The following is a 15,182-nucleotide window of genomic DNA, read 5'->3' on the forward strand; positions in this document are numbered from 1 at the left end:
AAATGAACTAGTCTCATGGTCAATCCATTTTGGGTTTTGTTTTTAAGTCCGTCTAATTTTTGCAATTTCCCCCATAGTATTGGGACAACAAAATAAAGCAGACGGGAGCCCTGGTTGCCTCCGCTAGAGAAGAAAAAAGAGGCACCCTGGTTTCTGTTTCTTGGGGACACTGAAGGGTGAGAGAAACAAACATTTGACATTCATGCATCTACTTGATATATGCTTCAGCCCTCGGAAGCATAACGCCACCTCCATAATGCACACATGTTGTAAGCATCCAATTGGTAGGGGACAGTTTCCACGCTGCCTACAAGGAATTTGCTTCCTGGCACAAACCTCCAGAAAGAAACCTCTAAGTGGAAAGAGAATACAGTCATTACGCCTATGTGAGTAGTTCCCCGGCCTTCTCCTGCTCTTAGCAAAAATGATAAACATTGCAAGTTGGGACCGATCTTCTGTTTCTCGTTACAAGTTCCAATTATTGGAGATGCATCACAATGCCAATTGGGGCCTCATTTTCAGAGTGAATGAGAATTAAGAGCCACGCCAAAGATGCAGCTGGTGTAATTACTGCTTTAAGGCATCATTAATGACGGCACAGCTTTGTCTAAAACACCAGTATACAATGCCCTGTAGTGCTGCTAGTTTCATATTGCTGGGCAATGTACAAATGTACTTTTGCTGCACAATGCAGGGTTAGCCACAGCTTCCTGCTTCTTTAATATCCTATTTATATCCCCTGCCCATTCCAAGAATTATACCAACTGCAACCTAGGTTTCCATTAACTTGTTTTTCCAGAACCTTGGACAGCGCACAACAATATCACTATTAACAGCGCACCTTTTAGAACAGGGGTCAGAAACCTTTTTCAGCTGTGGGCTGGTCCACCGTCCCTCAGACCATGTGGTGGGCCAGACTACAGTGGTGCCTCGCAAGACGAAATTAATTCGTTCCGCAAGTTTTTTCTTCTTGCGAGTTTTTCGTCTTGCGAAGCACGGTTTCCCATAGGAATGCACTGAAAATCAATCAATGCGTTCCTATGGAGACCGTCCGGGGACAGAGGGGAAGCGCCTTCCCCTCTGTCCCCGGACCTGTTTTAAAGCAAGGGAAGGGGCAGCGGGGAGAATCGCTTCTCCCTGTTGCCGCCCCTTGGTTCAAAAGGGGTCCGGGAAGAGAGGGGAAGGTGCGCGCGCCTTCCCCTCTGTCCCCGGAGATTGCGGGGCTGGCAACGGGGAGAAGCCGCCCCTTGCTTCAAAAGAGGTCCGGGGACAGCGGGGAAGACGCGCTGCGCTTCGCCACTATCCCCGGAGCTTGCAGGGCAAGCTTCGTTTTGCAAAGCAAGCCCATAGGGAAATGCGTCTTGCGAAGCGGCTAAGAAAACGAAAAACTCCTTCGTCTAGCGAGTTTTTCGTCTTCCGAGGCGTTCGTCTTGCGGGGTACCACTGTATATTTTGAAGATAAAAATGAACGAATTCCTATGCCTCACAAATAACCCAGAGATGCATTTTAAATCAAAGCACACATTCTACTCATGTGAAAACGCCAGGCAGGCCCCACAAATAACCCAGAGGTGCATTTTTGGAGATTGGAGCTGAGGGAAGTTGGGAGGGTCGTTTTATGGGGGGAATTAAGGATGATATGTTTTGTTCAAATTCCTAATAAAATTTATTTTATTTTATTTTTTTAAGAGAGGGCGATTGGGCTGCGCCCGGCCCACGGACCTTAGGTTGCCGACCCCTGTTTTAGGAGATAAGGGACAGGAGAGGGGGAAGGTTTGACAACTGTCGCCAGGGCTCCCGAACGATTGAAAACTGGAAGTGACTGTTCGGGTTTCCAAACGTTCTTTGGGAAGTCAAATGTCCAACAGGGCTTCCAATTGGCTGCAGGAACTTCCTGCAGCCAACTGGAAGCCATGCTTTGGTTTTCGAACGTTTCAGAAGTTGAACAGACTTCTGGAATGGATTCCGTTCAACTTCCAAGGTACGACTGTACTATAAACAAACTTACAGGAAACACTTACCATCGATGTCTTGCCCGATGGAAAGTCCAGCCCATTTTCTCTGAAAGAAAACAAAAAGATATATAGACATATAGACGATATAGATATAGATGATATAGATACAGTGGTACCCCGCAAGACGAATGCCTCGCAAGACGGAAAACCCGCTAGACGAAAGGGTTTTCCGTTTTGGAGGTGCTTCGCAAAACGAATTTCCTATGGGCTTGCTTCGCAAGACGAAAATGTCTTGCGAGTTCCTGCGGGGTTTTTTTCCTTCCCCCGCCTTTTCCCAAGCCGCTAAGCCGCTTATCAGCTCATCCTAAGCCGCTTAACAGCTGATCTGCTAAGCCGCTTAACAGCTGATCTGCTAAGCCGCTAAGCCGCTTATCAGCTGATCCGCTAAGCCGCTAAACTGCTTATCAGCTGATCCGCTAATAGCGCTAATCCACTAAGACGTTAATGGGCTTGCTTCGCAAGACGAAAAAACCGCAAGACGAAGAGACTCGCGGAACGGATTCTTTTCGTCTTGCGAGGCACCACTGTAATGTGATGTGTTTTGAATACGCTAAAGTGCCAGTGGAAGACAGTCATGCCTGGCATGCTCTGGTCCATGGGGTCACGAAGAGTCGGGCACGACTAAACAACAACAACAACAACAACAAAGTGCCATATAAAAGCTAGGTATTATATGCACGTCCCCTACCTTTTGAAGGCAGCCCTGTTTAGGGAGGTTTTTAATTTTTGATGCATTACTGTATTTTCATATTTTGTTGAAAGCTGCCCAGAGTGGCTTGCCAAGCAAGCAAGTAGGTCTCAAGCAATTTCGTAGCCACATTTGTTCAACTAGGTTTGCGAATCCATAGCACGGATTATGCTATTGCATTGTTGCACTGACCACCAAACCCCTATCATATTCTGTTTATTGTTGTTTAGTCGTTTAGTCGTGTCCAACTCTTCGTGACCCCATGGACCAGAGCACGCCAGGCACTCCTGTCTTCCACTGCCTCCCGCAGTTTGGTCAGACTCATGCTGGTAGCCTCGAGAACACTGTCCAACCATCTCATCCTCTGTTCTTCTTGTGCCCTCCATCTTTCCCAACATCAGGGTCTTTTCCAGGGAGTCTTCTCTTCATTCTGTTTAAAGCACTGCTAATTAACTTTAAAGTGAACTCTGTCCTTATCGTTCAACTTGTTCTCGCCTCAAACTCTGCATTCCTGCTTTCTGAACCAGAAAGTTCCACTTCCGTTTCTGAGCTGTATGCATTTTTGCCAGCAGCTCCCAACATTTGAAATGGGGAGATCCAATCTGTTCAATGCCACCCACTTTAAGAAGGTGTCTCAAAACCTACTTGTTTCAGTTAGCACTTGCCAACGCAATATATATATTTAGCTTCCTCTCCGGGTTTTTTCTTCCTCTCTGTTGATTGCTTTGATTACAGGCATACGCTTGTGAACAGGATCTCACTTTTAATTTTTTGCAAAATGCCTAGCTGTATTAGAATCTTAGTAGTTTTATTCACTTCCAGTAGCACATTAGAGACCAATTAAGTTAGTTATTGGTATGACTTTTCGTGTGCATGCACACTTCTTCCGATATCTTCAGATATCTTAGTTGGTCTCTAAGGTGCTACTGGAAGGAATTTTTTTATTTTTTGTTTTGTTTTGTTTCGACTACGGCAAAACAACATGGCTACCTACCTATAACTAGTTTTCTTCAGATTGCTATTTAGCCTGACCCATCTAAGCCTTTTGATTAGTAACATGATCTCCTCACAGTGGTTCTGCAGAGTTATCTTTATCTTCCCCACTTCTCAAGGCTGGGGAACAGAGGTTTTCCATAACACCTCTAGATGAGTCAGAGACAGAAACAAAGATTTGCAGCCTGGTCTCCCAAGCAAGCACCCTTACATAGTTGTTGAATTAAAAAAAGAAAAAACAGAGAGAAAATCCTCTTTTGCAATTCACAGCCCTGTAGGCTATTCCCCCTTTGCTGTTTTGTTGAAAGAGGAGAGGAAAAATCTCACCCAGCAGTTCACTCCCCAAGCTAGGCTGCACTTGATTCACAGGTTCAAAGTGTTTGCTGACACTGCAGGAGGTTCAGGGAAGCCAAGGAGATTAATCACACATTGCAAAGTGTTGCTGCTAAATATCCAGCGATACATTTGACAGATTTCTTCTGCATGGAGATTTGCAAGTACTGTACCAGATCACTGGGAGATTATTTAGCAGCAGCACTGCTTTCCCAGGGAAGCTATAACCCTCTGTTCCACATTGCTTATGCTTAAGAGGGCTGAAGCCATGGCAGGGGATCCAAGCAAAATAATAATAATAATAATAATAATAATAATAATAATGTATTATTTATACCCTGCCCACTCTGGGCGGCTCCCAACAGAATACTAAAAACACGATAAAAGATCAAACATTAAAAAACTTCCCTAAACAAGCCTGCTTTTCTAAAAGTCAGGTAGTTGTTTATTTCCTTGACATCTGACGGGAGGGCGTTCCACTACTGAGAAGGCCCTCTGCCTGGTTCCCTGGAACCTCACTTCTCGCAGGGAGGGAACCGCCAGAAGGCCCTCGGAGCTGGACCTCAGTGTCCGGTCTGAGTGATGGGGGTGGAGACGCTCCTTCAGGTATACTGGGCTGAGGCCGTTTAGGGCTTTCAGGGTCAGCACCAACACTTTGAATTGTGCTCAGAAATATACTGGGAGCCAATGTAGGTCTTTCAGGACTGGTGTTATGTGGTCTCGGAGCAGCTGGCTGATGGGATACATCACATGACAGTAGCCATCCTTTCTGAGGAATGAGATGAGAGATACTTCACAGCTCTCTACTCTCAAGCAATCTTGCTTTCCGCATAACTTTCCTGTAAATTAAATTGTCTTGCCACATCAGACCAAAAGGTGCTCCCCAACAGTGACTGACCAGAGGTCCCTGGGAAGCCAACTTTAATACGCAAACTTTGCATTTTTTGTGGGGGTTTTTTATAAAAAAACCCACAAAAAACAACCATAGCTTTTAGTATGAAGTTCCATTTCACTCTTGGCCAATCAAGCAATAAACAGTCAAAAACATACCTGCGGTAAACTGAAGGCAATGGTGCCTGGGACAACGGAGGAGTAAGTTCTTAGCGTAAAAATGTATTTGTGGTTCGGGGAGGTCTTCACAACTACATGCCTGCAAGGGGGAAGAGAAATGGAAATTTTATTTACAACATAACATAACCCCCCCCCCACTACAGAAATCCACCCTCATTAAACGTGAACATAACACACAATGAGCATAACATACAACAATACAAACAACCAAATAAAAGACTTCCTTTATCCTGTATCTGACCTCCTTATTTACTTCTTATAAGCTGTTTCCTTTATGAACAATTAAGATTTTTCTAATTATAACTTAAATATCCACAAAGTCTCCTGCAGACATTAATCGAAACAAGTCCAGGTATGTATTTTAGGGCACTGTTTTGTGAAGTACCGTATTTTTCGCTCTATAGGGCGCACCTGACCATAGCGCGCACCTAGTTTTCAGAGGGGGAAATCAAGGGGGAAAATATGATCCCTCCTTCCCCAGCTCTGCGAGCGAAATGGAAGAGAAATGGACAAGGATTGCTACACCCCATGCAGAAAGTTCTAGCCTCAATCTTTGGCATCTCCCAGGTAGTGCTGGGAGAGAACACTGCCTGAAACCATGATAAGTCAGTCAATGTAGACAATATCGAGCTGGCTGGCCCGACAGTCTGATTCAGTATAAATCAGAGAATAAAAGACCCTCAGAGAACATGTTCTTCAAGCCACAGCTATATAGCTCTTCCCGTGCAGATTCTGGCTGTCAAGAAGAGCAACGGGGGTCAGCCGAGACATGGGAGAAGAGATAGTGGAAGAGGACTGGAAGAAATTTAAGGATTATTTGCAAAAGTATTGTAAATTGTATGAATGTTAGAATGATGCAGGATATAAAGATAATATGGCATTAGTGACTTAGCCGAAAGGAGTATGAAAACAATTGAACTATAAGAACAAAGGTGAAACTTGAATAATATTATGTCAAGCTTAAATATTTGATAACAAAGGGAAAAATTGGAGACATAATAGTTGAAACGTACAATTTAAAATAAATCTTGAGAGAAGGTGAAGCATTGCTGAACAAGATTTTGTAAATGGGAACACAGAAAAGGGAGATGTGAGGGAGTCAGAAAAGAGGCTTATGGAAATTTTATTCATGAAACTGAACTATTTTTCATGTCTTTTATATGATTTTTTATCCTTTGTCTTTTTTTTGTATGTCTTTTTTCGTTTTTTTCTTTTGGTCTATGTGACTGATGGTGATGGTGTTTTTTTCTTTTTTGGGTTGTGTATGTGAATGGTGTTTTATTGTTTAAATTCTTAATAAATATTTTATATATAAAAAAAGAGCAACTGGGGTCAGTTCTGGCCGCCTTGCCCTTGAAAAAAGAGCAATCCCACGTGGGAAAGGCTCTTCCCATCAGATCTAGCAGAAGAAGAAGTGACGGTGTCCAGCCCAGGAGGACAGAGCAGCTTCCTGCTACACAGTTCTGCCCTCAAGCATATGCACATTCAGGAAAGAATAAGGGAATTCCATATAGCTTACAAGGCTGGGATCCAAACTATCTGCACGGTGACTCTATTAAAATCCTTCAGAAAAGTTAGTCGTGACTAACTTAAGCCCCACTGATTTCAATGGGAACAAAATGCAACAAACATGGGGCTCACTACTCCTGTGATTTCTTTTCATGGGTCTGAGAGGGTTTCTTTTTTTCTTGTTCCACCGCTTTTGCACGGTTAAACCTGCTGGTTACTGCTGATTCAGGACAAGCATCTATCTGCAGAAAACCCGATCAATATCTTTCCCTTGATTCAGTAGTAAACAGCGGGTTTTAAAAGATTAAAAATTCTCGGACCCGTGACTGGAAATCGCAGGACAAGTGGAATTGTGGTTGAGCCCATAATCTGTATGCAATCCACACAGGTTTCAGCTTTAAGGCGTGCCTGAGCAGGTAGTTTTCTGCAGGGCAAATATCTGTTTCAGGGATTTTACCAGCGTTGGTCTGCAGTATAAATGAAATGTGAATGTCAGCCTTCACGGTTGCAGAGAAAACCTGGGAACACAAAGGAAGCCGCAAACGTACATACACACGTCTCCACTGACTCATAAGGAAGAGTGCCATAAACAGTGTTCTCTCACTAATGTACAGAGAAAGCAGAGTTTCCCATCCCTTACACCGGTTACCATGGGAGCGTCCTCGTCTTTTCCGCCACCACGCTCCCCCCACACGGGCCTTTCTAATCCCAAATGTGACAGGTGCTGAAGAAAAACTATCCGTGTAGTCGCTACAAATGAGACTGTGATGGAGAACGATATGCATTTCTCAGCACTGATGAACATACATGGTTGCACAATTGGCAATGTTACGAGGTCCCAGCTGATACCTCGCTGTCGCCACAGAAGGAGGAGTTGGGTGCTGAGCGCCCACAGTGGGGCGAGGGAGGACAGTCCCCCCCCCCCGGGGGGGTGAAACGTAACTCCCAGATTCCCAGCTTTCATTTTAAAAAACAAAGGCGTCTCTAGCTGTTGTAGAACCCGAGGTACGAGACAAAAGGTGCAGACACAATTCTTCTCATTTTAAGGTGAGAAATTAGCTAGCTCTCACCTTCCGTGTTTTACTACCCCCCCATGGGGGGGAACTGCTGATGCCCATCACACTCCTTCTTGTTAGTGTAATAATAAAATTTAAGGTAATAGGTAAAGGTAAAGGGACCCCTGACCATTAAGTCCAGTCGTGGCCGATTCTGGGGTTGCAGTGCTCATCTCGCTTTATTGGCCGAGGGAGCTGGCATACCGCTTCCGAGTCATGTGGCCAGCATGACTAAGCCGCTTCTGGCAAACCAGAGCAGCGCACGGAAACACCGTTTACCTTCCCGCTGGAGCGGTACCTATTTATCTACTTGCACTTTGATGTGCTTTCAAACTGCTAGGTTGGCACAAGCAGGGACCGAGCAACGGGAGCTCACCCCGTCGCGGGGATTCGAACCGCCGACCTTCTGATCAGCAAGTCCTAGGCTCTGTGGTTTAACCCACAGTGCCACCCACGTCCATATATATATATATATATATATATATATATATATATATATATATATGTTCATAAATGTACCAACCAAGCACGTACAACCCAGCACAGGAAGACCGACTTGAAACCATTTTGACTCCCAAACTGACCAAATGTTTTCTCTGCAAGGAGGGAGGGTGTCAGGGAGCCTTTCCATTGTCTCAAGAATTGGGAAATCACCATCTCAAAGGGTGACAGACTACCAGGAAAGGCAATCAGATAAGGCATTATCAGATAACCTGGTAAACAGGAAAAACAACAACATTCAAATTTCTGTTGTAGACCACCTTTTCTGTAGTATGTAGGTGTGATGTATGGAGGGATGGTCTTGAGCTCCAGGGCAGGGAATTTAAAACGTCTATATAAGGGCAGGCACACCTCGGTTCTGGGTCCTCCTCCTTTCCTGTGTGTGAGGGGAACACCCTGTTGCAACAGATCAATAAAGATCAGGCTTACTAGCTGTTTTGCTTCTCAATATTCTCGGGTTGGCCTCTGTTATTTTCTCCTACCAACAGGGAACCCATGTAAGGACTCTATATGGGCTCTTGGATACCCCATAAAGGGGAAAGGGCAGATTTTGTTTACAACATTAGACAATAAGGGACAGAGGTCTGGGAGGGGGCGAGACTCATGAAATTTGCAGTGTTGTGTCCAAGCATCCTCTGCCTCCAAGCCACATTCTCACATCAAACAGGCAGCTATAACTGGGTATGTCTCTCAGAGAATGTTTTTGGTGTGGCGTTGCCTTCTGCAAAGCAGAATCGTTCCTAACAAAAGGCGCCACCTCAAATCAACACTAGAAGAGATTGGAGTCATTCAGAGCGGTGGACCTTTAGACTAATGATACTGCAAATGCTTAATTGTTCACTTTCAGGAAACATAAACACACAATTGCACCTGAAAGCTTTTTACTATGCCCTCTGGCTGGCAGGTTATGAGTGTTCCACTTTTATGAGGCTCAGGCTGCATTTTTCATTGGTTTATTGCTTGGAGCAGGTAATTGTTTTAGATTTATGTCATTAATTCATGGAGTGCCTTCTATTCTAGTAAGAGAAGCAATCTAAAACAACAACATTTGAATGACTGTTTTTTGGCAATGTTCCACCTTTAGGGGATCGGAACCTGGGAGCAATATATTGCCCAACCAGCCCAGACAACGTCCTGCAATGCTCTGGAGATGAGCTACTAAAGGCTCTAGGAAACAGTAGGTTCCTGTAAATTATTTCCCCCCAGTCACCGCAAGAAAAGGCAAATTCTCCATTAATGTGTGAGGATAATAACCACCAAAACTTACAAGCCAGACTGAAAGTCCTTTTCGTTGACCACCGCACAGTTGCTTAAGGAGAGTTCGTCCGTGGGACATCTCGCAGCTTGCATAGTCTGTGAGGGAATCAGAGAAGATGCGAGGAAAGGTCAGAGCGGCAAGACATCATAGGACATGTATATAAGACGGCTTTGCTCTCTAAGGTCCACATTTTAATTAGCCGGAGGGAAAGGGAAAAAGGCAAATCAGCTGCTTACCACTTGCTTGGCATTCAGAATACTAGTACCTTGATTCTCAAACTTAATCCATTCCAGGAGTCCCTTCGACTCCCGAAACCATTCAAAAACCAAGGTGCAGCTTCCAGTTGGCTGCAGGAGCTTCCTGCACTCAATCGGAAGCCACAACGGAAGTTCAGCTTTCGAAAAATGTACACAAACCGGAACACTTACTTCCGGGTTTGCGGCGTTGAGGAGCCAATTTGTTTGGGAGCCAAGCCAACAAACAAGATGAATTTTAACAGGGAGAAATGTAAAATATTGCACTTGGGCAAAAAAAAAATGAGAAGCACAAATACAAGATGGGGGACACCTGGCTTGAGAGCAGTACATGTGAAAAGGATCTAGGAGTCTTGGTTGACCACAAACTTGACATGAGCCAACAGTGTGACGCGGCAGCTAAAAAAGCCAATGCCATTCTGGGCTGCATCAATAGGAGTATAGCATCTAGATCAAGGGAAGTAATAGTGCCACTGTATTCTGCTCTGGTCAGACCTCACCTGGAGTACTGTGTCCAGTTCTGGGCACCACAATTCAAGAAGGACACTGACAAACTGGAACATGTCCAGAGGAGGGCAACCAAAATGGTCAAAGGCCTGGAAACGATGCCTTATGAGGAACGGCTAAGGGAGCTGGGCATGTTTAGCCTGGAGAAGAGGAGGTTAAGGGGTGATATGATAGCCATGTTCAAATATATAAAAGGATGTTACATAGAAGAGGGAGAAAGGTTGTTTTCTGCTGCTCCAGAGAAGCGGACACGGAGCAATGGATCCAAACTACAAGAAAGAAGATTCCACCTAAACATTAGGAAGAACTTCCTGACAGTAAGAGCTGTTCGACAGTGGAATTTGCTGCCAAGGAGTGTGGTGGAGTCTCCTACTTTGGAGGTCTTTAAGCAGAGGCTTGACAACCATATGTCAGGAGTGCTCTGATGGTGTTTCCTGCTTGGCAGGGGGTTGGACTCTATGGCCCTTGTGGTCTCTTCCAACTCTATGATTCTATGATCCTATGATTCTATGATTCAAGCCGTTTGAGTACCCAGGTACCACTGTACTCTAAAGGAACACCTCCACAGAAGAAACATGTTAGTTGTGCATGTGGGAACCTGGTTCTGAGAACACTCATGACGTAGAGGAGGAAGGAAACCAATCAGACGGAGGAAGCAAAGCTGTGTAATAATAAATAGTAATAATTTTATTATTTATACCCCTCCCGTCTGGCTGGGTTGTGTCGCTTTGGAACGAGACTCTCATGAATGTATGGCTTCACCATACAAGGGTCCTTGTACATTGAAAGCCAGCATATCAAGGAAGAAAAGAAAAAGGCCAAGCTTTCCTTTAACTACTACTACTACTACTACTTATTAATAATAATATTATTATTCAGATTTATATACCGCCCTTCATCAAAAGATCCCAGGGTGGTAAACAAGACAAAAATACAAGATAAAAGCACAAATAAATAGTTAAAACAGAAACAACGGAACAAAACAACCTCTCCTCCCACAAACACGTTTTAAAGGCTGTAGAATATTAATCAGCCAAAGGCCTGGTTGAAGAGCATATTGCCCAACCTGCCCAGATAGTGGTTTTAATTAAGACATTTATCACGTCTTTCTAAAAAAAAAAAAAAGTCCTCAAAGAATCTTGCGGCAAAAAGAATAAGCTACAAAATACAATAAACAGACCTCAACGTTAACAATTAGAGAGTTAATTTGACAGAGAGTTGAGTTTTATTCAGGGCTGGTTATTTGCCCCGTGTTACCATTTCCCCATTTTAATATGTTTTAATTATTTTATCACACACTGCCATGATATTCCTCTTGCCCGTCGGTGATTTATGTATGCTCTTACGCAGAAAACAAACAATTAAAAATCAACCAAAACTATCACAGATACAGGAGGCAGGATCGAAAGCCCATTGGCCTAAAACTTTTTTTTTTAATAACTAAAGATAATGGTTTATAGAAAGTGGCTTTATTAGGTGTTCTGCTGGAGTGGATGAAGTGAATAATGTTTATATATTTAGCGGGCAAATGAAGAGTCGTAAGTTCCTTAGCTTCTCTCTTTCAAGTGGAACAAGTTAAGAAAAGGTACCCCCATATTTTTATATTTTTTCTGAAGCTTTGTATCAGATCTCCAGACAGTGATAATTTTGTGACAGGGGTCCCCTAGAGTCCCCCAAGACACACATCCCACAAGCAGCGCTCAAAATTTGTCAGGCACCAGGCACATTTTGCAAGTGGCTATCAGCTACGTGCGACCAAGTGAAGATGCCCAGCTAACATTAGGTTGCCACCTGATGTCTCCAACATCTTGCGATGCCTACCTGGGGATGCCAGGATCCTGACTGTTTTCACACACTAGCAACACATCCTGTGGAATTCTATCCGTTATATTTTATCTGAACAATCAGGATGAATTTCAGGAACCAACAAGTCGTACCGAAAAAATAAGACTTTTAAAAAAAAAAACCAGAAGCATTTTTACCTGGCATTATAGGTCAGGATATTAATGGGCAAGATGTTAAATTGTTTTTATATGCAACATCTTCAGCAAGAGTATTGTTAGCCCAGAAATGGAAATAAGAAGAAATTCCAACAAAAGAAGAATGGCAGACGAAATTAATGGACTATGCAGAATTGGACAAAATGACACCCGCGGGACCAGAGATTTACAGAAGACTGGAAGAAGTATATGAATTATTTGAAGAGCAACTGTAATCAACAAATTACGTTAGTAGGACTACAAGACTACAAGAAGTTTTGTAAAGATAAATATACAAAGTGTTACAAAGTAGAAAAAGATAAAAGATATCGGTTAAGAGTTTGAAATGTAATAGGGAAGATAAGAAATGCATACTGAGAGATTAGATTGAACAATTTTCAGACAGGATTTATGGAAGTAAAAAATTTGAATCAGATGTAAAAGTATGTTTCATTACTGTTGAAAATGATATGTTAAAAAACTAATAAAAAATTATATATAAATAAAAAAAGAAAAAATAAGACTTTTGAGCCGTCTGAGCCAAAAATGGCAACTAAGCATTCTGTTTCAAGAACTGTAACTTTGGTTTAAGGAGCCATTTGGTACCTAGCTTATATATCAGAGTTTCTAACACTGCCCACAAGTCAGGCGTTTGGGACCTGACAAATTATCACAGGTTATCCACATGCATGGTGCCTTATGTAGCTGCACAAGCAAAAATAGAGAATTTGGCGCTTCGCAAGCAGATTACGATCTAAAAATGGCTCTGAACTGCAAGCCGGGAGAGCCTCACGTCCTGACATATATTGTGCATGCAAACGCTTGGCATTAATTTCCACAACACAGAGGACAAGATTAACTTGGGCACTGATCTGCCGCAAGACAAGGGAGCAAGTGTGCGCAGCAGAAATGATCTATGAGTCATCTGCAGCCTGACAGGGAGCAAAATGGGTGAACCCAAAGCAATATGAAAATCTGTGATGTGACTGAGGACGCGGGGTGCCTCAAGCTCTCTTCCAAAAAGAGAAGAGGCCAAGAACAGAGTGGCCTCAGAATTGCAGTAGGGAACATGAATAAGGGAACAATGCTAATGCCTCGTCCTGTTAGATCCATCAGGTTCTTCAAAGAAGTGTCTCCAGATGCAGTCAGGAATCAGAGTGTGAATCTGCCTTCTCCAAAACAATGCAATGCAGAAGGCTGCTAAGTGACGCAGTTTAGTTTAGTTTATTATTTATACCCTTCAGATTATAACTCATTACATAAAATCTATGGTGGGCTAACCATAGATGCTTATGTTTTTGTTATGTTTTTAGATGCTTTTATCCTGTTTTTTGTTTTGTTTTGTTTTTAGATGCTTTTATCCTGCAGTTTTATTGGCTTCAGGTTGTATTTTTGTTTTTAATGATGCTGTTATCATTTTTAAAAGATATTCTATACAGCTTAGAGATTTAAAAATATTAAGAAGATTATAAATGCTTTTCAATCAGGGGTTATTAAACGTCTCCACCCTCTCCCACAGATCACTTGAAAATGGGTGAGGGGTCTCAGTGGACCAAATCATGATTTTTCAACCTGTTTCAGTAATAGTGACACACCATGCTAGATGCTGCACGATTTTCTGCGATGCCTTTAATGATTTCTTTTATTCCTCATAGATGGTATCTTATTGTGTTACAATTTAAAAGCAGCCATAAAACTAAAAATCACTATGAATATTCATAGCTGTCAACTTTTCCCTTTTCTTGCGAGGAACCCTTATCGGAATAAGGGAATTTCCCTTTTAAAAAGGGAAACGTTGACAGCTATGTGAATATTCCATGTGGTTGAATATTCAACCAGAAATCCACAGACCTGCTGCAGACCACCTGAATCAAGTCTGCAGACCACTGGTGGTCTATAGACCACAGTTTGAGAACCCCAGTTTTGAATAAAGAGAAGTGTGAGCCTTACTTCCCATGCTGACTGCAGACCATACGTACACGATGACACTTTTGTATGCCACATTCGTCTACTGCCTTCCTCCCCCCCCCCCCCCGACCTTTTCCATGCTAGCATCACCTCTCCTGGGAACTGGAGAGATGTCAGTCTCAGAAGAAGCTGTAATATGGGACTCCTCTGTCTATCTCTGCCTCTCTCACACACTTACACAAGCTTAAAATCACAGAATCGTAGAGTTAGAAGGGACCCCAAGGTATGCAGGCTGAGACCCTACCTGCCCGCAGACTGTCTCGCCAGAGTGGTGCATGCTCTAGTTATCTCCTGCTTGGACTACTGCAATGCGCTCTGTGTGGGGCTACCTTTGAAGGTGACTTGGAAACTACAACTAATCCAGAATGCAGCAGTTAGACTGGTGACTGGGGGCAGCCGCCGAGACCACATAACACAAGTCTTGAAAGATCTACATTGGCTCCCAGTACGTTTCCGAGCACAATTCAAAGTGTTGGTGCTGACCTTTAAAGCCCTAAACAGCCTCGGCCCAGTATACCTGAAAGAGCATCTCCACCCCCATCTTTCAGCCTGGACACTGAGGTCCAGCTCTGAGGGGCTTCTGGCGGTTCCCTCACTGTGAGAAGTGAGATTACAGGGAACCAGGCAGAGGGCCTTCTCGGTAGTGGCGTCCGCCCTGTGGAACGCTCTCCCACCAGATGTCAAAGAGATAAACAACTACCTGACATTTAGAAGACATCTGAAGGCAGCCCTGTTCAGGGAAGTTTTTAATGTGTGACATTTTAATGTATTTTTAATCTTTGTTGAAAGCCGCCCAGGGTGGCTGGGGAAACCCAGCCAGATGGGCAGGGTACAAATAACAAATTATTATTATTATTATTATTATTATTATTATTATTATTATTATTATTATTATTATTTCTTTCTGTGCAGGAATCTCAGCTCAAGCATCCATGACAGATGGCCATCCAACCTCTGCTTAAAAACCTCCAAGGAAGGAGAGTCCACAACCTTTCGAGTTCCACTGCCAAACAGCATTTACTGTTAGAAAGCTCTTCCTGATGTTTAGTCA

The 15,182-nt window shown here is 43.3% G+C and overlaps 1 protein-coding gene across 8 annotated transcripts in view; it reads right to left on the reverse strand.

The window, feature by feature from the left end:
• The window catches only part of NSF (N-ethylmaleimide sensitive factor, vesicle fusing ATPase), a 105,651-nt gene that overhangs the window by 67,716 nt on the left and 22,753 nt on the right, over nt 1-15,182 (reverse strand). For all 8 annotated transcript variants that reach the window (XR_014212799.1, XR_014212800.1, XM_082194835.1 and 5 more), the window contains exons 2-4: nt 9,433-9,518; nt 5,080-5,179; nt 2,022-2,061 (exon numbers count right to left, since the gene is read on the reverse strand). Coding sequence is in view for 6 of the 8 variants with exons in the window: in XM_082194835.1 (XP_082050961.1) it covers nt 2,022-2,061; nt 5,080-5,179; nt 9,433-9,518 (226 nt within the window). In the remaining 2 variants the exon portion in view is untranslated. The remainder of the gene's footprint in view (nt 1-2,021; nt 2,062-5,079; nt 5,180-9,432; nt 9,519-15,182) is intronic.

The sequence above is a fragment of the Podarcis vaucheri genome (genome assembly GCF_965113315.1).
Source record: "Podarcis vaucheri genome assembly, chromosome: 13".
In the NCBI taxonomy this organism is placed as follows: Eukaryota; Metazoa; Chordata; class Lepidosauria; order Squamata; family Lacertidae; genus Podarcis; species Podarcis vaucheri.